This window comes from Chiroxiphia lanceolata, chromosome 2 (genome assembly GCF_009829145.1).
Source record: "Chiroxiphia lanceolata isolate bChiLan1 chromosome 2, bChiLan1.pri, whole genome shotgun sequence".
In the NCBI taxonomy this organism is placed as follows: Eukaryota; Metazoa; Chordata; class Aves; order Passeriformes; family Pipridae; genus Chiroxiphia; species Chiroxiphia lanceolata.
In genome coordinates, this window is record NC_045638.1 from 53,366,584 (window position 1) to 53,391,022 (window position 24,439).

The window sequence follows — 24,439 nt, forward strand, 5'->3', positions numbered from 1 at the left end:
TTCGTTAATGAACTTCTCATCTTCATTAAAATAAAAATTGCACAAGTTTGTATGTTTTAAATGTTTTTATAATTGAAGTATACAAAAAAAATCTCTTCAGACATACAGTATCTGAAAAACAAATACATTATTGCACATTCTGTGTCATTTTGACTACAGCAACATTTAAAATTGGAGAAACCTTATTCACTCTACTAAAAGTTTTCAAGGGCTTTTAAATTATTTCAATTTCATCTTAATTAATGATAATTATTTTTTTTTAATTTTATAAGTAGGGATGACAAGGTAAACATTTTAGTATTTTTTATTATTGTCAACCTGTGATACATAACAGCTTTTATAGAACAGATATGTATATTAAAAGAGACTAGCATCATAGGTTGTAATTAACATATTGGAGCAGTTTGTACATGATGTGAGATTATTTATCCTCTACAAGACTAACAGTTGAAAAAAAAAACCTGTTTGTGACTTACTGTCTGATATTTAATGATTGAACCTGGAGTAAGACTGATGACAGTAACAGTTGCAAAGGACAATAGTGGCATAGGACCTAGTTAAATGACAGGTTGCAGTAATCAGCAACTTTGAGGCAGTATCCAAAATAGCTAGACGTCCAGAAAGAGAATACACAGTGCAAAAAAATCAATATTGAAGTTTTGTGCAAAATTTGAATACAGAAGTGCGAGGAGATTAAAAGAAATTAAATACTTTGCAGAGAGCTATTTCTGTAAAAAGAATAGGTATAAGAGGACAATGATTGGTGTTTTGGGACAAAGGTGAAGACTATTACTTAAAAAGAGGACCACCTAGAATCTCAAGGTAATCTATCATCTACTTAATATTGCTGGAAATAGTGTCTATGGACAAGGAAGAGCAACGTATGTTTAAAATAAAATAGTGTCAATATGGAATGTTAGCACTGTGCTTAGTAAGACTGGTGAAATGGAGTTCTGTTTTCTTCAAGGATGAGTACAATATTATTGGAATAAGGAAAGTGTACTTGAAATAAGGAAATGATTGGGGATATAGAATACAAGAAATTATATTTGCACAGTGAAACAGCACAATGGGGTTTTTACTCATTTTCAATATGCCTGCATTTGCTTAAATCCTTGAACAAGGAGTTTATAAACACATTAATGGGTTTGCATTCATTTTAGTCATACAGTACCTTAGAAAGCCAGCTCTGCAGAGACTGAAAAGTAGGAGCTCTTTAAGAGTGCTTTAAGATACAGCACTCATTGTATAAAGAATTTAAGAAATGGGATGTTTAAGGTATCAAGATTGTATACAGTCATATATTCTTTACTACATTATCCTATAATTTGTTCAGCTGATAAGATATAGTGAGACTTTGCTGATACCAAAATGGCAGTATAGATATTGTTCAGTGTTATGAAGGTGTGGAATAGCTGCTGAGGCAATGTAATTATCTATAAAATACCCAAACAATATCAGTGGGAGGGATATGTTCCACTTCACACATTTGTGGAGTAGATGTCTTTATCTGAGCTATTTGGCTGGACTCCTATTAAAGTCAATGAGGAGTGATAGACACATCTCTCTCTTTGAAGAAAATGAATCATAACTTCCAAGTTTCTTCATTGATTATAAAGGGAGTCTACAAAACCATCTCAAACACAGCTATCTACAGTGCAGGTGTCTGAAGTTAATGTGATGAATCTCCTCTGTTGTGTATTTTCCTTTTCGCTTGCCTCAGAATTCCAACATCACTTGTGACAGTAAACGCACTACGAGCAGCTGCTTTTCAGTCACTTCTTGTAACTACTGGTGTTGAAAATGAGTAATTGCGCATCAGTTCTGGAAAAATATCCAAGCCTGGCAATGCCTTTTCTATTTCATATAATTCTGCATAAAGCATGACCCTTAAATGTAGAAAGAAAAACTTGAACTCTTCATTAATACTGAAACTATGCAGCATTTATTTCAATTGGATGCTACCAGGAGATGAAAGAAGTCTAAAGAAGCATTCTGAAAATTCTGAAATAAGAACAAAAGCAAACATAAATTGGGAAGTAGAAGAAGAGGTAGATCAAGTATCACAGAAATCTAGAAGGGAAAATAGTATCATATTACTGATACAGTTGCATTATATTACTGTAACTGTATTACTATGCCATTACTGATTCGTAATGTACAACTAGTAATGTACAACTTTTTAAATGTAGTTATGCTTGAAAATAAGACATGGGCTGGAATTAACCTGATGAAGCATAAAAGTCTTCAATGTTAGACATCTGCAGCTCTGTTTGTCACCCTTGAGCCTCAGTGGAGGGAGTGGAAAGAAATGTCTACAGTACAGTTCATCCCATTATCAAGTGAGTGTCTGTATTTCTCCTGTGTCAATGGAAGGAGCATAATTAGTACCCCAGTGCAGACTGCTACAAACAAATTTAGTAAACTCAATCACATTCCAGAAAAGCTGAATTCAGTTTCTGTTTGTTGTTTGTTTGTTTGTTTTAATTTTATTTTGGTGTTGGCATTGTGTTTCCCATAAAATAAATCCATTTCATAGCAGGAATTGTACTTATAGTCTGATATAGTCTAATTGCAAAGGATTGACGTAGCATGTGTCAAAGTCAGGAAGTATATGCTAAGGAGTCACTGTCTTTGCTCATTTTACATTTTTCAGCAAAGAATCAAGTGAATAATATCAATTTCACAGTTAAGATGGTAGCATTTGTTGGGGTTACTTTTATGCTTTAGGTCTGATATTTTGCTCTTGAATGATGTGGCAAAGGAATAGATCATTTTGCACACTTCAGTGCATTTTTAACCAATGCCTTAAGTCAAAACCAAATTTTTATGCATAAAGAAAGAAATAATATCTACTGATTTCTTGATGGCAGCATCGAAGCTTTGGTATCTCACAAGGGTGTTGTGAAACTTAATTAATATTTGTAAAGTATTCTGGATCTTGGATGAAAGGCACAGTAGAAGTTCAGTTATGTTATTAACTTCTGCTTTTATATTTTCTTTGGTGATGGATCAGAGTCCCAGGCATTCAAAAGTGGCAAAGAGAGGTGATGCAAGATACAGCAGTTTACAACTATTATCAACTCATTATAGTTAGTTTCAAATCTTGTACAGGGGAATAGATGGGAAAATATTTTATGGGTTTTAGCAAACTCATACTTGATAGTCTAAATTTTGTGTAAAGGTAGCTTGCCTGAATTTTCATATGGGAAAATTTAATAACCTGACTTACCTCAATTATTCTGTGTTAAATCAAAAGTGGTATATTAATGAGTGACAAATGTGGTGTAGTAGGGAACAGTCCCTGTTTTATAATCCTAAACTAACTGAGGGGTCAGAAATGCTGTTAAAGAGAATGGGAGTTCAGCATTCACTTAAAATATTCAAGAGGCAAGCAAACAGTTAGACTTGAAATGTAAATAAAATTTGGTGAGACTTTATCAGGCAGGCAGCACTCTGTGCAGTGTTAAGAGTTAGAGAAGAGAATCATCTTCCCAAAATATCACTCCAACTTAATCACTCTATTTTGTCAGTTGAAGCAATAAAAAAAGGGGAAAAAAAAGATACACTTCCCCTCAGTAAAGTTATATTAACTATTGGAGGATCTGATGTTTTAATATAAAAGTGGCAAAAGATTTTAGGTTTGTCCTATTTCTCTTTGGCAGTAAGATGAAAAAAAAGGCATTTTTGCATCCTTCAGAAATAGGAAATATTTACAATACTTTATTTTGAGATAAACAAATTTTTAATATGTCTCTAATATTCATGTAAGTTAATAATTATAAACCAGAAAAGCAAGCAATTACTATGCCAAATCTCTAATTCTAAAAATAGTGTTTTCTAGCAGTGGTTATTTTTATGTTGATATGATTAAGAGTAACATAAAACAATCTAGCCTTCGTGTAATTCAAGCATTTGGCTTTCCCGTGGATTTGATGTGGAACTTGACCCATCTCTATTAGTATCTCAAGTTTCCATGAAAGAAAAAAAAGTTAGCTAAGAAAAGTAAGTATAAAGGAAGTGAAACTAAAATTAACACATTTGGAAGGAATACTTAGAGCACATCACATTCTATCTAAGCTAAAATTTGCTGTCAGCACAGATCTATATTAAGTATTCTTCCAGTGAACTGCCAGCTGGCTTGTAAAGAGGAAAATCTATTCTATAGAATAGACTGCTAGCTCTAAAAAGAAATCTTTAGCTTTTGCTCATTGTAGGGTCCCGTAACACCTGAAGGGCATCCTGGGAGACAGCAGTGTATATAATGATAATATGATGTCATGTTGTTTTTCCTAGTTGAGAAACACAAAGTGTGTATCAGTAAAGGTAAAAACATTTTTTCTATTATATTCTTGTCAGCCTTATTTTTGAAAAGTGATCCAGCCTCTAATAGCTTAGGAAAAGCAGCAATAGCATAATAGTGTGGGGTTTTTTATGGTTGTTAGAAAGGATGGATCACAACATGCTACAGCTGGCCTTGGAAACAAAGTGTTACGAAGTCAGGACCAAAAAATTTACAGTGCTGGTTTATGTGCATGAAATTAGAATACAGATTGCTGAAAATATACAATGCTGTATTAGATAATTCAAGTTTTGACTGGTATATTTTGTCTCTGTGTTGATTCTGCAGATTTTGCCCGTGACAAACTGTCGGTGCAACCCTTGCATTAAAAGACATGTATTTTTCATGATATTGTTTTGTGCTGCAATATGCTGGCTACAACTCCTTTCAAGTAATCAAGCTATATTGAATACAAACATAAAATAAAAAGCAGCAATAATTTGCTCTCATTTTTAGCTTTATATTCTGACTCAAAGGTATACACTCTAAGCCATTGATGAATTGAACATAAAATACTGCAGTTGGATCAGACTCCTTGGCTTCACTGGAAATACTGGAAGCATCATAAAAATGGTATCACTGACTGGAGGATCAGTTCCATTTTCAACCTTGCCATCAAATTTGTTATGACAATCACAGTCACTATCGCTGCAGTTACTATGCCATCCGATGCAATCTGGTTCCCAATGCTAAAATATTGAAAGGCTAAAACACTATTAAAACATACAAATATCAGTTCTATTCCAGTTCCAAATGGGCAATAGTTCCAGAGTTTGATCTTAAACATTCAGTGCACAGAAGAATCCTCATTTTATAAGGTTTCCCTGTTGGTTTTTTCATATTCTTGCAAAACCTTTGACTCTCTTAGATTTTCCAGCTAAAATTAACTTTATAGTCAAGTCTGTTTTATCAGGCCAGATATTCAGTAAGTATATTCAGGATATACTCAGTTCTTGCCTTTCTTTCTACTAAAATCTACTCAATTCTACTGTCTCTAATGTTATGCATTAGGGATAGTACTAGGTGGGATTTAAAATCTGCATTTGCAGGCTTTCATATCACAAACATAAAGACCATTTAAATACATCCATCATCTTAGAAGACTACACCAGAGCTGAGTTCCTACCATAAAGCTGGCTTGTGTCTCTTACTATTATTTAAGGTATATACGAGGAATATATAGTTGCTTTTCTGTGATAAGCAAATCAATTAATTTTATTTCCATGTTGTGGACTTGGTTCTTTGTATTATACTAGTAGCCTATTCTGAAATTATTCCAGACTAAGCTCACCTTGAGCATGGGTAACCAGCATCTTAAACAGTGCCTGGGGGATGTCCTGCAAGCGACTTGTACTATGTCATTAAGGTGTTGCTATTCAAAAGAAACAGTGTAAGTGGAAAGCTGGAGCAGAGGACAGAGTCTGGGGATGGGGGATGTGGGAGGAAGAGTAAAAGTAACCAGGAAATAACATTTTTCATTTCCTCTGTCTTGAGAAAATCACACTTTGAGGCAAGAAAATTTTACACTTCAGATATTTTGCACAGGTCATTGCTTCTGACTTCAAGGTAGTCACTTGATCCCCAAGTCACTGGGTAAGACTGCTCTGTGGTTTAATTTAGTTTGCCATTCTCTTTTCTCCTTCTTACTATTTGATGATGGACTGTGGTGTTAAGTTCTCTCTGGGAAAGCATGCTGCTTCCATATGGTCTGGGATTTCTGTAGTGGGGTGCATCCAGGACACAGTCTGTCATGACATGCTGTTTTTTCTGAGGAATCTCTGTTGGCAAAGACACTAGAGTGGTGCCAAATTTAAACCACCTGGCTCTAAGGGTAATTGAGTTTTTCCTGAGAGGGTAGAATGATCATTTTGAAGTACCTACCTGAAATTATGTTACCACTGAGAGGGAATGGGGAAGGTTGGCTTGTCACTGCAGTACTGAAATGCATCTGTGAAGATGTGTTCAAGATGGAAGTTTACAGTCAGTTAGGAGAACTGGTATGAATTTTGAATTGAAAAACAACCTACCTGGGCCAGCATTTGCACTTGTCACAGAAGCAGAGTTTCCTTATGATCTAAAATGCTAGTATTTTTCATTCATTATAGGAATTCCTTATGTACTACTTCATAGCTAACTACTAGGTTAGACCCCATATGCATCTTTCAGCTTGAAGTCTTCCTCAGATTTAACGTGAGCCAATTTTTTTTCACTTTTGTAGTTGTGCCTCTCATGCTAAGCCTTGGGAACTTCATTAAGGTTTATTTCTACTTTTGTGTGGCAGCAAGGATTATGTGTGACTTCAGTTCATAGCTCATTTCCTAGGGCATGACTTCTGGTTTCATTTCTTTAGCCTTGAGTCTTGCTCTGGAGCTGACTGCTTGGTGCCATTGTCTTCCTTAAACTTGCTTTCATATGAAATACCTAAAAGCAGAAAGGTTATATTACATATGTTTTGACATCCCAGGCATCCTTAATAGATTTTCCATAAGCTTGTCAGTGTGCAATATATCTATTTTACAGCCTCATTCCTTCCTGTTCTGCATGTGACTATTTCTTCATGTTTTGCATTGGGCTGTTATTCTGTTTTAGCACACGGATGAGAACAAGGGTGGTTGTGTATTGAAATGTGGTGCTAACATGATATTGATATTAGAAAAAGATTCCACATATTCCAGAATTGATGTATGCAGGTTAGCATAGCTTTCTTTAAATGGCCTCTGTTTTCCAGTAAACTTTGCAGCATTTCAAATGACATCTCACTTACATACTCTTGTATTAATTGTGGGGTTTAAATCTAATCTGAAAACAACAAAACACTAGTCTGCCTTTCAGTTACTTAGGTAACATCAAATTCAAATTACTTGTTTAGAAAAGAAATATCTTGTACAGAAGGGTTAGATAGCTTCTTCTGTGAATCAGAAGAGGTACTCTTCCTAGGAATAGGTATTAGATCTAAGTATTTTCTTGTGTTTTAAAACTTTAGAAAAGCTCGTCTTCATAAATTATTTGTATGCACTGAAACAAATTAACATCACACTGTCTGATGATGGATAGTACTAGCCATGACCACAACTATTCATAGTAGAAAAATCATGACCCATGTTACTTTTTGAGACTTGCATAAAAGATCTTTCTTAATTCACACTTTATTATGTGATCTGTAGTTTTATACACATGTATCCTGCTAATAGTATTAGCTTCTAATTAAGTGATGGAAAGAATTTGTTTGTGTGTTTCTCTTCTGTTTGTATATGGAGGATAGTTCTAAAGAACTACTGCCTTATATGTGCTTTTGCATAGATATTTTCTGTAATTTGGTCTCAACTCAGAAGCAAAAACTGCTGAAAGCTCCAACAAACCCCGATCTATTGTATTTTATTCCAATTTCGTTTCATGACCACTTTTCTCTCCAGAAAGGAAAGTAATTATTTTTTTAAACCTATTTGAAACTTAACTTTATGACTGATATCTTGTATGTAAGATTACTTTGATGATGATATTTAGTGTAAAAAAGTGATCATTTGAGCAAGGCACTAAAAAAGGAGGCAAAACAGAGAGAAGTCGAAGAAGTGAAAGACCAATCAGACTAAAAAGATGAATAGTAACAAAAAACAAAACAAAACAAAAAAATGCACCCCAAACAAACAACAAAAACAAAGGAAAAGAAAGTATCAGGCAGAAATCACATTCCAGTATTCAACTCTATTCCAATTTTATGCTATCAGATCCAAGGTTCCTTGCTTATACTAAAAAAGTTGCTTATGTTTCTGGAAATACAGTAGCAAATAAAACACACCTTTTTGCAGAACTTAAAACTGTTTAATACAGGACAGATTGTTCAGCACCAAAATTATCCACACTGTGTTACAAACAGCACTGAACGCAATGAGCTGTGGAAGCTCACAAGCTGATTGTATTTAGCTGTGACTTCACCCTTTAATAACTTTTCCACATGATTCTTCAGTTGAAAGGGTTTTGTTTTGTGTCTCTTTTTTATTATTACTATTTTTTTTTTAACCAACATGAAGTGATACAATACAATGCCTTAGTGGCTCAGGTTCAGTGGCTCTAAGTAATCAGTTCTGTTGTCTTTTTTGGGGTATGTGCTTGTTGTGTTTATACAAATAGAAAAAGGGTTGCTAAGTTTGTAAGGCAACAAGAAAAGACAGCGTGTTTTTTTTAGAAAAAAATCTATTTCTTTCAAACAATTTCTCACCTTGCCAGTTCAATCTTTTCAGTCCTCAAAATGGCAAGTTCTGTGTGTTCTAGATGATCTTTAAATAATAGAAGGTGACATATTCCGGTGCTTCACTGTTTTCTTAGTTTACTGAAGACCAAATTGCTGACCTTTAGCTTACTCCCAAGGTATTCAGGGATATAATGAAAACATATATTAATGATTAAAACACATGATAAAATTACTGAAAGAAGATAGATAAATGTTTAAAATGACTGCAAAAAAAAAAGGTGTTTAGATGCTCTTTTTTATATATCCATGGTTTAGTTTTATGTCTTTAATTGGAATTAAAATCTCCTACGTATAAATTACTGTTTTAAAGAGAAACACCTGGACATCTCAGTTTCCTGAATATTTGCACTGAGTATTAACACAAATATATTTGTACATGAAAGTTAAGTAGAGAAATGAAAGGTGTATGATTAATAACAATATGCAAATTTGAAACTAATTTATTGGTGTTACACAAAGGGCAGACTGGGATAGTGTTTGGCCAAATATGTTTACATACTTCGTATTTGCATGAGTTTATTGAACATGCAGTGTGAAATCACCCATCTTTGCATAAAAACTGGATAAGCACTTTTTTTAAAGAACAAATTGCTCAAATTTCAAAGCCTCAATGTTGAGCCTGATTTCCTGCATCTCCTGTACTCTGGTCTCGTTCTGCTAGGGAAGAGAGCAGTGGATCCATCCATGTTTCCCAACACATGATCTACTTTTGCTGTCAGTAACCATGTCAGGACAGAATAGATCCCTCTGTCCCTCCTTTTCAGTGCTGAGTTGTACAGCTTCAGTGTTCTGATTAATCTTAGACACTGGGATGAGTCTTTTTCCCCTCACAACATAATGTTTTACATTTTAGCAGGAAAATTACAGAAAGTTATGTTCAGTTGATTTCATGACTGGATTTTACAAAAGCTGGACTTTTTCTTTTCAGTTACACTACAAACTCTGAAAAAGACTCAAACTCATCATAAATGATTTTCCCATGATTAAAAAGTTAGACTCCCATTTTTATCTTCCATCTGCAGTGGAAAATACATCCTCTTCATTTGAATGAAATATAAGAAGGGTATACAAAAATATATTTCATCCTTAATTAGTTGCCTCCTTTAAGTTTTTCAAAGAAGGGTTACAACTTGACTAAAATCCCTTCCATCTGTCACAATATGCTTGCTTTTATTTTGACTTCCCATTGCTGTCTTATCAAATATCATATGAATCATTACCAGTTTGCCATGCCTTTCTTTTGTTTTGTTTCTCTTCCTCCAAATGATTAAAACATCAACTTGAATGAGAGGTTAGAAGTACACTGTGATTCACATTTGCCCCATCTTATTAAAACAAATAAACCAACCAGTTATATAATTTAAATGTGCTTGAGCTATGGCTTGCAGATGCTTTTATCAGCTCTGGGCTGAAGAGGTTGTGTGCACTCGGGCATGCACGTACAACTGTTCTTTGAAAGGGACAAACCTCATTAAGATTACAGGTGCCGTGAAATAACTTCTGAGAAAATAGCTGCCATTTTCAATAAAGCTACTTCCTAACAGGAAACACAATTCATTATGTTATTTAGTTATAAGAGAGCAGCTTTTCTTTTATTTGGATATAAGTAGTCCCATTTAATGTCAAAAATATTTTATTTCTTTTAACTGAATTTAGCAGGTTTTAATGATTGGAGGTTCTGGCAACGGTGTGTATATACTTAATTTCAGTACCAAGTCTCTGCTGTCTTTAGGAGTACATGGGCTAGTCCTGGGGCTTTTGTGTTGTAACGTGATTTTAGAAGAGGGCTCTTAAGTTCAGGTCAGCTCCATCACCAACCATAGAGATGGGGTTCAAATGAATTTTTATGAGTGAAGAACCTTTAATTTCCAATAAACAAGTATGCACATCTGGTTTTTTGGTTGCTGTTGTTGGGGCTGTTGTTGTTATTTGGGCTAACATAATCTGTAGAGATCTCAGCTAACACTGAGATCTGGTGTTATCTACCTAAGGACAAGAAAAGAGACTGAGAAACCATCAGTACATGAAATCTCTGTTACCTAAAAAGAGAAGGGAAAGAAACAGAGAAAGTTTGAGAGAGAAAACAGAAAAACGGGAATAAAAGAAAAAGAAAATTGAAATCACAGAAAATTTCATGTTTGGAAGTAAAGTTACTGTCTTCACTGGTTCAGTTCTTACTAACAGGAGGCATATCAACCTAAAGCAGGTGTTCTTTGAAAGCACAAAGAGATGAATAGATACACTATTCAAATACCCTTAATACCCATTTTGAGTGAAAATCAGCTTCTATCATCCGCTTGTGCATATTTGACAAAATTATATTAACTGTAGTTAGGAATTCTAGTGACTAAAATTGTGGCTACAGTGATATAAAGATTCCTGGATCATAGGCTGGCATTTACTATTCTACAGATCACAAATTACAATCATTAAAAAAAAAATTAATTAAAAAGTATTCAAACCTTGACATCCTAACTTTCTAGAGCTCCCACTGAGATTTCTTCTCTTGTCATTCATGTTTGGAGCAACCTGGTCCAAGGTGAAAGGAATCTCTGCCCATAGCAGGGGAGTGATCCTTGATGATCTTTAGAGTCCCTTCCAACCTAAACCATTCTATGATTCTGTGATTTTCCTTCTCATAAAACATTTGTCCTTTTTTTTTAATTCTTAACCTGGACTCTGTGGGTTTCTTTCTTATCAGCTCTCTATGTCAGGCTTCTGTATCTTTTTGTTTGTTTCTTCACTTGGTTGTTCTTTTTCAGCTCCTAACTATGGCAGAAAGAAACATTTTGTCCTATTTCTAAAGAGAGTTTTCCTCAGTAGGCTTTTGTATGATAGCAAGTGACTAAATTTAAATGTGACACCACACCTTGGATTTTGATTTGCAGATTTTTTGTAAACTGAAGACTGCAGTATGATAGTCATGATGATCACTGTTATTACATTTATTTTTAAAGCAGCTCTGAGAATACAAACTAAAATATAATGTTTTGGATGGCAAACAGCCCCAGTGTGACTTGCACTGAGTGGCAGAAATACACACATTACCATCTAATGGATTACTTATTTAGTTTGCAGCTGAAGACTTAACATTTCATTGTACATTTTTATCAGTTTACAAGGTCACATATTAAAAGGATTAATATTTGAGTAGGCTTCTGTTTTTACCTCAGAAAATGTTGAGCCCATAGAGATACTTGCTACAAACTGCCCACAGAACAGTAATGTGAATCATTGCCCAGATGACATCTCTGTGGGAATGCATTTTGAGGCATATGATTTGTTTCAGCATTGCAAACTTTTATGTCAGTTCCATTTGCTTGTTTTTATAACATTTATGACCTTTTAACTATTTGCGCATGTTCATTCAAAAACCTCAAAATGAGTCTTAATTAAAAAGAATTGATCTAAAAAAAAAAATACTCCCTCACTCTGGCTAGAATTTCTGTCATATCAATCCACAGACTAAAACAAATGATGTTTAGGAGTAGTGGCATTTTCAGTTTGAGTTACTAGCATGAGCTTGTGTGATCTTGCTGAACACTGCCATTTGCAAAAGAGCAATTAAAAGAGATGACAATCTGCTAATCAGGCACAGTTCTGATTTTCCCAATTTGTGTTTTTGCTTGACTTCCTAAGAGTGAAAGTAAGTTTTATTTATTTATATTGTATATAACAGTATGTAAATTTGGGAAACTTCACCACAGATCAACAGTTTTCAGCAGGCTAAAAATATACCCCAGTGTTGTCAACATCCTTAGAGAATGCTGTGTGTGTGTTTGTGTAGTATATGTTTGTATGCATATGTTTCTGTGACTAATATATTCCATATTTGTTTTACATAAAATTGTTTTTATGCTGATAGGCAAATTCTGCATTTGTTAGCAATAGAAAGAAATGCAACAGGCATATGTAGCTGTTAAAAAAAGCTGATAGGGAGGCAGGAGGCAGAGGCATGCTCATGATTTGGGATTTAGGAGTAGTAGCATTTTCACATTGACTGTTGAGAAAAATAAATGTCAAATCATGATATTTTATTTCTATTATAAAGCTACTACTGCATACAGGACACTATAGCTTGTTTGCTACCATTGGGCATTTGCATTCTTACTATACCAAAGGATGAGCTTGTTTAATTTGCTGATCACTCTCGTGATTTGTAGGTTTTGCTTGTGATTTTAACCTTGAAATCATTAAAGGCCTATTGGTGGCAATAATCCACTTGTATTCAGATAGGAACTCTGGCTACACCTAGAGGCGAAGTGATTCTGGTGGCTTTGACATCAACATTGAGAAGTTCCTGTCATTTTGGAAGAACCTCAGAATGCTGAGAATAGGGAGAGGAATGGATAGGGAGAAGGTAATAGTAGTGTCCAATGGAAAAAGATAGCAATCAGATATAGGTATTGTATTTGGTCACCACATTGTGATGTGAGGTTGTAGTTCCTCTGCAGAGTTGTAAGTTACCCATTTTTCTTAGCACAGTTTGAAGTCTTTGCATTTCTGAAGTGCAGTGCTGTTCGCCTGTTGCACATTCTTCACGAGTGGCTACATGAACTTCTCAGCCACACACAGGAGCATGCTGGAAGAAAAGTATACAGCCTAAAAAAATGATTTCTCTATCTTCTCCCAAATGCATTATTTGAGAGGGTGCCAGGCAGTTCCACAGATACTTTGATTTTTTTTTTCTGTGTGGGCACAATATATCCTTAAAAAAAGAGTTTTCATTTTGCACCTCTTATTTTCACAACTGATCTTGAGAAAATAAAGAAAACATTTTACAGATCTTAGCAATTTTTGAATTCATAGTAAGTATTACTTCATCATGGAATTGTTTTATCTGTGTCATAACATGGAAGGATTTATTTTAAAGTCAAGTGCTGTATTTTCCCATATGATAGAGGAATTAGTAACACATGCTAATAGAGAATATATTTGCTTTATAATAAGCCTAGCAATGATATTGGATCATCTGCTGAGGTCCTATATGACATTTTAAGTCCATTATCAATACGGATGATTTAATTGCACTTTTAATTTTCCATCATATAGTTGTTTGAGGAACAGGAAAATTTCTGCTTATTCTATTTATTCATCATAAATGGAATCATAGAATATACTGAGTTGGAATGAACCCATAAATATCATCAAGTCCAGCTCCTGGCCGTGCGCAGGACATCGCGAGTGTCACACCATGTGCCTGAAAGTGTTGTCCAAATGCTTCTTAAACTCAGACAGGCTTGGTGTTGTGATCGCTTCCCTGGGGAGCCTGTTCCAGTGCTCAGCCACCCTCTGGGTGAAAAACCTTTTCCTGATATCCTACCTAAACTTTCCCTAACTCAGCTTCATGCCATTTCCTCAAGTTGTGTCACTGGTCATGAAAGTGAAGAGATCTGTAACTGCCCCTCCTCTTCCTTTTGTGAGGAAGTTGTAGACTGCAATGAGGTGTCCCCTCAGTCTCTTCTTCTCCAGGCTGAACAGACCAAGTGATCTCAGCCACCGCTCATACGGCTTCCCCTCAAGGCCCTTCACTATCCTCGTTGCCCTCCTTTGGACACTCCCTAATAGCTTAATATCCTTCCTATATTGTGGTGCCCAAAACTGCACACAATATTCAAGCTGAGGCCACCCCAGTGCAGAGCAGAGCAGGACAATCCCCTTCCTCAGCTGGCTGGCGATGCTGTGCCTGATGCCCCCCAAGACACGGTTGGCCCTTCTGGCTGCCAGGGCACTGCTGACTCAGATTCAACTTGCTATCGACCAGGACCCCCAGGTCCCTTTCTGAGGCACTGCTCTTCAGCCTCTCATTACCCAGTCTATACACAAAAACAGGTGCAGAATATGGCACTTGCCCTCGTTAAACTTCACACAGTTGCTGGTTGCCCATCTCTTTAATTTGTCAAATTCCCTGCAGGACCTCTCTGCCCATGAAGAGCTCCTCACAGTTTAGTGTGGTCGGCAACCCCAGTATTCCTTTGAATCTTACAGCCAAGTTGTTAATGAAGATTTTGAAGAGAACTTACATAAAAAACAAGTATCCTTTCACTTTATAATGAAGATACCTCACAAAACTGCCCATTTCTATTCTTACTAATTGTCTGTGTATACAGACTATACAGACTATAGGACCTGATTCCTTTAAAAGTGAAAAACCTCCTTTTGACTTCACTGCCAGGTTGGATCCTATAGCAGTGTACAATAGAGCCAACTTTTGAAACTGTACAGCTGTTCATCTTTTGTTGACTGCTACAAGGATTCTGCTTTCTGCAGTTGTATTTTTAATTGAGAATATGTTTTAGTAAATATTTCATTTTAAAAGGTAGATGGAGATAGTAAAATAAAATATGTTACTGACTGTAGGCTGTTGGAATGTTCAGGTGTGGGAATTATGGATAGCACTCACTAGCAAGTGTACATTCAGGATAGCCAAAGTGGTGTTATATATGCAGAGTAATACTCCTACAGAGATATCCAGAAAGCTTTAGTGCTGTAAATGTTTATTGTGTTTATTCAGTATGTTTGGGAGAATTACATGGAAATGTAGCCAGTAGTAGCTCTGGCTATCCTGTACTTGATGCAGGTTTTCTTTGGAGATGGTGTTCCAGGCCTTTAGTTTTACCAAGCTACATTTCAGAGGTTCCTTCTTTCTCTCCTGAATTCCCATAAGCATTTTCATTGCTCTCCATGCTTCAAATAAAAATAAAAAAGTTTTAAAGTTAAGGCCTTACTCAATTTATTTTTCTCTCTCTTCATTGTAAAAAATGGTTCTGAGTGGAAGCCCTTTCACTTTTAAGTGTGGGAAAGTGATCAGCTACTCTGCCAAAAGAAAAAAAAAAAAGTAGGGGAAAAGGGCAGAAAAATATAAAAACAAGGAGAAAGTAGCAAAAGCCCCAGAAGCTGGCAAAAGAAAACTAGTGGTGGAAAAGGGAAAATAGAGGGACATTAGACAAGAATCACTGCAGCAGAGTGATTCTACAATCTCTTTTTTCCTCAACAATTCTGATTGAACTGGAAAGGGGTGTGCAGAAGGGATGATTTTTTTACAGTTGTATGTGGTGTGTATCTGTCTACTTGCAAGTTAAACTTTTCTTTCCTCAACAATTACAGTACACTTGTGAAAGTGAAGCCAATAATTTCAAAAATTTCAGCATTCATTTATAAAGGTTTATCTCACATGATTGTTTTCCTGTATATCTAATAAGAATTTTAGAGACTGATTTTGAAAAAAAAAAGGTTAGATTAAGAAAACCAAAACAGAAACAAAAACCTCTGAAGTAATTGCTGAATTCACTTGGATCTAAAGAAGAGTTTCATGCAGACTTTAAAAGCTGAGATACAGCTTGCACTTGCAAATGTATTGTATTGTAAAATATAAGTAGTGTTTAGTAATTATGCACTGTAGAGGTTAAATATACTTCATAATGTGCTTTGCTCACATGGGAACAACACTTTCTGTCACAGAAGTCAGAAAACTAAGGAGTTTTCTGTCTGTTTTCTGTTCTTTAAAAAATAATCTTTGTATTTCTGTGAAAATAGATGCATATAAGATGATGATGTCTCCACTGAAGAAAAGATTACTTTGTAGTTTTATAAATTAGGTGAAAATATTTTATGGCAATATGTTCTTTCCGAGTTTTTTCTAGATCAACGGTTACTGGCTAGGTGAGCTTATTGTTGCTCATGTTCCTCTCCATCGCACATATCTCACTTAAATATATGCTCCTCACTTGGGTGGAAAAAATGTTGTGAGAAACATGCTTACATCTTTAACATAATAATTGTTCAGTTAATCTCATTTATGGGGGGAAGGAGGCTATACTTCGCTGATACCGATTAAATGTCCTATACTGGGTTCTATATAAATAGCTACAAATGTGCACAATGGTTACATTACATGGTATATTTAACAACATCACTAAATCAGAAAGTATGAGCTATGCCTTTAGTGATGGGAGTACTAATGATTGCATGCAAGAAGATTTTTTTGCTCTGCAACCATGAAGGAAATAATTGCTGTTCAGCACTATGCACCTAAGTTTGCATATCAGTAAAAACACATCCACAGAGGCTCCACCTACATTCCTAGCGCCCTAGGACTGATATGAGTGCAGCATATATTAAAGCTTCAGAAGGTGTTACAGTATTCACAACTTGCAAAGTGTGTGTAATTTTCAATGGAGTTAATTTGACCACTGTCAGATGAAATTACGTTGATGATGTTCAGGTTTTATGATTTTCTTTTATTTTAGACAAAAAGTACCGTAGGTGACATTTTGCAGATTTATGGCATGACTACTTCTGCTGAGATTTTAAATCTTGTGGGGTTTTTCCTCTTTTTTGATTCAATGCAGTATAAATATATAAAGCAAATGTTTCTCTTTCATATTTTAGATGGAAGACTTTATTTGAAAACTACTGTCATGTATTGAATTTTTCCTGCTGAAAATACGTGTCCTACAGTAAAGAACGTTGCAGTAAGACATTGGCTAATAAGGAGTTATGTGGAAACAAAGTGTTTTCAAGCCAACTTCCTCAACTTCATTTATCAATGTTCTTCGAAAATGTAAAGAATTCTGCAAGAGTGTCCTCCTTTGGTTATCTCCTGTGGCTCAACCCGGAGACCTAGAGAATGTTTGTAAATGTACAGTAGCACTCTTCTTACAGCGAAAATCTGTATCTCTGCACCGGACTATTGTATCGAAAATTACAGGCGGTCAGAACAAGGCTGAGTATTCCCTTTTTCACGGAATGCAGACTCTCTCCTCTGATGATGATTCTATATTTGAGCACATCAAATGATCCTTCCAGTGGTGTCCAACTACACTTACAGACTGTTATATCATACCGAAACCAGCAAGACAGCTCAGAAATGAACTTGTAGAGGGCATAAGAGGATTCTTAATTTAAAAAAAAAAAAAAAAGAAAAAAAAAAGGTAAAAGAAGAAAAAATTGATACATTCAGTTTTCAAACTATGATCGTGAATTTTCTTCTAAAGACTTTTTTTCCACATGCTTTCCAAGAGACCAACACATATATGTTAGACTACATTAAGTGAAATGGAATTTTGTGTAAGTGAAAAGAAATGCTGAATGTAAACAAACTGTTTTACTGTTCACAAAGTCTCTTTTCCTAAAATAAAATAAATTAAAAACCAATAAAAAACAATAATAATTTCTCATTGTAAACTGGCAGGGGTTTATGAAATAAAAGACTTTGCTTCTTATCAAAATGTTGGTCACATGTACAGTATATAACACAAATCACACAAGGAAGGTATTATGTATGCAGTAGAAATCTAGAGTTTAGGAAATGAAACTTTTAGATAATATTGTTTTGTCACCCTGTTGGTCAGAAAGACACCTTTCTAGTTTTAACGCATGCAGGCATGTAAATATTTGTCCTGGAGTCACAGTATTACTGAATGAGATCTTAAGCATCTGGTAACAAGTCAGAATTCTGTATCAGCCACTTTTATTTGTATATTGAGCTCTGGTTAGTGCCCTGACTAGTGCACTTCTAAGAATGGACTGTGGCTGAGCAGCAAGTCAAAATGCCAGAAATATTTTTATATGTTAATGTCATATTGCGTCAATGTTGCTAAAAAAAGAAAACCTAACAAACACTTGATGTATCAGTCCAATTCCACGTAGAACTGAGTGATACAGTTGAAGTCTATTGTCCCTCCCACCTTGTCTTAGGGATGGATGGTTATGTGTTACTTTCACTGTCTTTATGAAAGCTACAATATGTGTTTTCACCTTTGTGCTGATAACTGGAAGTAAGCTGCAACACACTGCTTATTACATTACTAAAAATTATGTTCTTTGCTTTGCGTACTTTTGGGTTACCCCTTTAAAGACTGATTTTGTGAATCAGTGCTATTACTGTAAGTTTTGTGATTATGCTTTCTTCATCTAATGTTTTATGCATATAAAATATTATTTATTACATGGAAACATATCAAAACCTTAAATGTCTAAGATGCCTAACTTAAAGCAAATATTTCTTTAAAAGTAGTTCTGATTGGATATTAATATTATTTTGTCAAAAAAAATCTAATGTTTTGTAAACTCTAGCACTGAGCTTCTATAGTTTGTAGGTCTTCCTTGCAATACTGGTACACATTTATTTTGTGCAGTCCATATTTACTCCACCACAATCCTTTTTTAACAATAGAAAGATGTATATACAACTTCACATCACAGTAATTTTTTTAAAGAAATATTGAGCAATATTTTTCATTAAATATTGTTGCCTAATACTTTGTAGTGATATTATTTTCTAACCATGATTCTTTCATGATTTTCACAGTTGCTTAAACACACATGGGATTCTGTACTCCAGTTTTTTCATATGCAGTCTTTAAAGGGTTAACAGCTGTAAAGTTAGATGGACTTGTGGCAAGCTTTTGAATCATTCACATCTGAAAGAGAATTAAAAGCCTACAACTGAAATATGTAGTAGCATCTACCATTGCTCTGCTCCTTGCATAGAGTCACCTGTAAGTAGGTTTAGTAGTTTTACAGTATATTCTTTCAAGACCTTTGGGAATGCCTCAGTGTTTGGCTTGGTACATAAACAGAAATGTTAAGTATTAAAGGGGAACCAATTTATGAGCTGGATGTTTAGAAAGAATCTTGCTAAAAACAGTGTAAATATTACAGACCATGAGATTTTACCGTAAGTTGAATTTTTTTGCCCCTCTTTAGTTTCACAGGTTTTGGGTTGTTATTTTGTTTTTGGTTTTTGATTTGGGTTTTGTTTTGTTTTGGGTTTTTTTGCATAGATTATGAAGAAAAGTTGTGCTCATGTTATTGTTTATATGCTTTTGTAATCTTAAAGATATTAATGTCTAGTTGTTCTATATTATAACCACATTTGCGCTCTATGCAAGCCCTTGGAACAGAACATACTCATCTTCATGTAGGACCTATGAAAATTGTCTATTTTTATCTATATATTTAAAGTTTTCTAAAAATGAAAAAAGGTTATTACGAATTTTGTTGTACAAAATCTGTACAAAAATCTGTTTTTACATCATAATGCAAGAATTCGAAATTTTTCTATGGTAGCCTAGTTATTTGAGCCTGGTTTCAATGTGAGAACCACGTTTACTGTTATTGTATTTAATTTTCTTTTCTTTTCAACAATCTGCTAATAAAACTGTCTGAAATCTCCCTGCGACTTTATTTACAGTTCATCTTTATTAAATTTTCTGAAATGTATAACATCAGAGGAATATTTACTTTCTAATGGGAGACATCTAAAAACAACATAAGTCAGCTCTTTGTAATGTAAGGAGAACAATGCTGAATGATTTTACTTAACATGCAACTGCTTCTATCTCTAATATGAATTACTGTGGTGAAAAACATCATAAAAGCACACTCTGTGGTTATTGTTTAACAAGCATATTTTCCATTTTTTTTTCTTGCCAGCTAAGCAAACTGCCCCCATCTACATGATTTATTTATGTACATTTCTCAGTTTATGAAGCTGTTATTTGTACCTTTTTCCTTTATATTGTGATATTCCCATGATTCTTATTTCACAAAGCTTTTTGCTGAATAATGTAAAGTGAACACATTGATGGAACAAAACATATTATTCCCCTAACTACAAAAATGCAGGGATAATGCAGTTGGTTTTTCTCAAATCTCCTTCACTTGATAAAAAGGGTTTAGAAACACATTTTTTAACAAACAGCAAGTATTTAAACATTTAAACAGGCATTTGGAGAGAGAAATAGTTCTGACTTAGCTTATGTGATGGTGTGGGTGGGGTTTTTTTAAGGTCAAGATGGTTATTTAAGATCAAATCTGGAAGTAAATTGTTTTTGCTTACAAAAAATTCAAAAGTCAGAGAGCTATGAATGATTTTGAGTATTATCCCTTATTGTCTTGTCCTGCCTGGCCTTGGCTTGCCTTACCTTTCCATCCCTTCCCTTCCTGTCTGAACCATACCTACATGAACGTTTCTGCTTTCATTAGGGAGCAGCCCTTTTTGGAAAAGCAGAAGAGATTAGCTTTTTTGGATAAACCCATTTCACTATCCCTAGGTGGCCTGGGGACTGCAAGCATGAGGCTGACAGGCTTCCTGGGTTCTGGCAGGTTGTTGTTGCTGGCTGGTTGATTAGGATTTTGGTTAGCAGTATATAGGGTAATCACAGTCTCCTTCCGTCTGCATTAAAATGTCCTCATGTCTGCATTAGTAAGCATCCCAGCTATGCCATAGCCAACTCCCCTGCCATAAACTCTGGCACAGCTAAAGCAGGGGAAAAAGTAAACTCATTAATCTCTCAGTCCAGCTCATGCTGAAACCTGAATTATCTCTACAGTAACAGACTAGCAACCCACCTCGGTGTTTTTAAGCAACCCAGGAAATAGTTTCTTTCAGCAAGAAGGAACTACACTCACATAATTCCATCCTATCTTCATTAATAAATCAGTGCTTCTTCTATGCAAGGTATGTGGCATTTAACAGAGCTGAGACTGGGTGGGCTGATAGCTAGTCACTCCTTGTGACAGTAAACTTAAACTCTGTCAAAGCTCAGATGAAAATCAAGAAGAGGTTGCCCTAAACATATCTTGCCTATAACTTACTTGTAGGTTAGGGTCCGATCCTGAAGAAATTCGGAGTCAGCAGTTAGACTCCTAAAGTTTTAGGAAATCTTTCTAGGAGCTGAAAGACTCAACTGAGAATTATTAATTTTTTTATTTTTTTTAATTTTATTTTGGTTTTGCAAATTAAAGAGATTTAAGGTTGGGTTTTGATATGAAAGGTAAACCTCTCATTTGTTGAAGGTACTATAAATTCTTGAAAATTGCTTCATTTGTTATTTGCTTGCATGTTGTTTGACACAAGACTGCAATAAACAAAGACTGAGGCCAAGATTTTCAAGCATGACTGCTGATTACAGGTAGTTCTAGTTTTGTTGGCCAAACTTCAGACATTTTTAATGCCTTTCATAAAGTAAAGTGTCCTACCTCAAGAGTTCTGTGAAACTTCTTCAGTAGCTGCTAACTCATCCGTGGGATACTGAGGAATATATCAGTGTGCGTTTGCTGAGCAGGAGCTCACACTGGCTGATGATGGTAGTTTCACCACCAGCAGTATCACACCATTTCAAACCGCTTGTATAAAAAGCTTCATTTTCAAAGGGAGAAGAAACAAGGGCTTTCTGAAATTCAAGCTCTTAAAAGGAATAACATTAGAAATAAAAAAATCTAGACTTCCAGACTACTTGGAAGCTTTGTAAATTTTCACCCAAAAGTCAAGTACTATGTAATACTAAGCAGTTTGGGAGAATTTGCACATAATCTGTGGGTAAACATGATTTCTTCATCCAAGTTAGAGTAGCAACGGTTGTCGTAGTCCACTGAATTGGTTAATTGTTGCTCTAAATTTGGTCCATAAAGACAGAGATAGGTTGGGCAAGAATAAAAACAGATCCCAGTTGCAACAAAGGATGCTCCAGCTGGATATAAGGAGGAAGTCAAAATAAGAGTGATGAAGCACATGAACAGTTTCCCTAGAAAAGTTCCAGGATCTTCATCTTTGGAGATTTTCAAACCTGCAGAGAACAAGGCCCTGAGAAACCTGATCTAACTTTGTGTAGTTTAAAGAAGGGTAAACTAGTTGACCTTTAGAGGCCCCTTCCAATCTCAATTTTTTATGGTTTTAGAACTACAAGACTTATATGCATGATGCCCTTGTAGGCATAACACTTTCTGCATCCAGTTTAACAAGGAGCAAAATTTTATCCTATAAATAGCAGTTGTCAGATCTAGAATAGAAATTGCTGGGATGTATTTTAGCATTCACGGCTTTTTGATCTTCTATATCAGGAGACCAGAAGAATGAACTGCAGTAACAGCAAGATGTGAAAGAAGATACAGAAAGTGAATACAGATAGGATAAAAATGGCACCTATTTTAATAGAGATATAATTAATTTAAATAATAAGAATAGAAGCTGTAACACCTTGGTCATTCAGTTCTCAGACAGATTTTCTAGCAATAAATAAAAATAAGGTAAAGTGAATAAACAATATGCCCAATAATAAAAAGAACAGCTGTTGGGGATAAAGTAAGTTGATTTAGAGTGAACTTTCCCATTCAAATTTTTCTTGGGTACACTGACCTGACAGTCTTAGAGGAAATTGGAAATGACAAGGTCCTCCTTTTAAAATATACTGCCATTTGGTTTTTTTTCAAATTGTTTTCTTGAAACTGGTTTGTACTGCAAGGCAACCGACGATTTTGTAATTTTATAGATTTTTACCACTCGGAGATACAGAGAACTTTGAAGCAGTCAATTCAGCTTGTTGGATTCTCTGTCAAGTAAGTGTTGTCACGCAGCTTGGTAACCTGAGGTATGCGAAGGTTAAACTTGGCATTTTAAAACTGGAGAAACTTTGGACTTCAGTGTCTGTGAAGTTGTATCATGGTACAGGTATATTTAGCTAGGTCTTGGTGCTGAAGGATTTCGTAGGCAAAAAAGTACCTTTGTTTTGGGAGTGCTGATTATGAGGTGAATTGCAAAGTAGAAGAAAATGGAAATTGTGGTTAGGAAAGCAGACTGAGGGAATGAAACTGCAACAAAATTTTGAATAGAACATGGGGATGGCAGAAAATAGGAGATTTCAGCTGTCAGAATGGAAGTAAATAATGATACAATAAGAAGAAACTGGATTCTAAAGATACTCTTTAGAAATATGTGGCAAGATATAGATGCAGCAAACAAACTCATTTGGCTGGGTCCTGGGCAAGCAGACGTTTTCAATTCCATTCAGAAACAACTAATAACCATTTGGCTTCTGTTCCCTGTGACCAAACTGATGCTGAAGAATCCAACTGTTCAGTGATGGGTTGATATATTGGAAGCCAGAAATAAGTTTCTACATGGATCTCTTGAACAATCTAAACTCAATTTGACAATTGAAGAGGACAGAGATAAAGTATTACCTTCTTTGTGAGCTAATCAATAACAAGCGCACCTCTGGGAAACAGATGCTGGTAATATCCTTTGAAGCCATTTCAGTAGTTGAAGCTGGACATGTTCACAGGCCACTGTACACAGAACTTACAGAAGCAGTAAATAATAATAATGAAAAAGCTCTAATTCTCATTTTTTTCCAGGTGAGATCTTACCTGCCTCCAACTCAAACCTCTACAACACTGCAAGTGTATATATGGCATCCAATAAGAAGATAAGATTCAAGTGATGAATTAAGGCTTGAAAAAAATTGCTACAAAAAGTAAAATTAAGCTATAGACAAACATGGATTAAAAAGGTAATGATTATAGTACAAAATTAGCTCAATGATTTCAGGATTCAAAATGTGATAAAGAAACTCCAACAGTGTGCCTAATTCAAAATCATAATAAAATACGTTCTTGAAGTATGCAATGCTTACTAAATGTTTCCATGACTGTCCCAAACACTCCTTGACAATGATATATCAGTTCCCTTTTGAAGCACCTGGAACAAAGTGATGCGTTGTGCATCTCACTATATCAGAAATCTCACTACATAACCTAACAGAATCATTGAAAAGAAGGAAACATACAGCTGCCAATCACAACCATTTCCACAGTTCTGCAGCCCAAGAGTCCAAGCCCATATGCCCTACTACTAGGCTGAACAACACACTCTTGCTATTTTGCTCCCGTCTTTTTGCTGCAGTCTTTTTGCTCCCATTCCTTCTTCCCCGTGCACATCAAGCTGTAACTGTTTAGTATTAGGTCTCTTCTGACAGGAGAGGGAGTATGAACCAACTGAGAATAAGAAGCAACCTGAATCGCCCCCCCACCTCATGCTTTCTTGGGAAACTGTTCATACCACT

At 35.3% G+C, this 24,439-nt stretch overlaps 1 protein-coding gene across 6 annotated transcripts in view; it reads left to right on the top strand.

Annotated features, from left to right (window-relative positions):
• DACH1 (dachshund family transcription factor 1) overlaps nucleotides 1-23,945 on the top strand; it is a 356,409-nt gene extending 332,464 nt beyond the window's left edge. For 2 of the 6 annotated variants that reach the window (XM_032679742.1, XM_032679744.1), the window contains exon 12: nucleotides 16,983-19,781. In XM_032679742.1, coding sequence (XP_032535633.1) covers nucleotides 16,983-17,020 — 38 coding nt within the window. In that variant the 3' untranslated portion in view covers nucleotides 17,021-19,781. Of the gene's footprint in view, nucleotides 1-16,982; nucleotides 19,782-23,732 lie in introns of those variants that run through there. The other 4 variants (XM_032679746.1, XM_032679748.1, XM_032679749.1 and 1 more) reach the window with 4 other exon arrangements.
• Nucleotides 23,946-24,439: the final 494 nt, after the last annotated feature.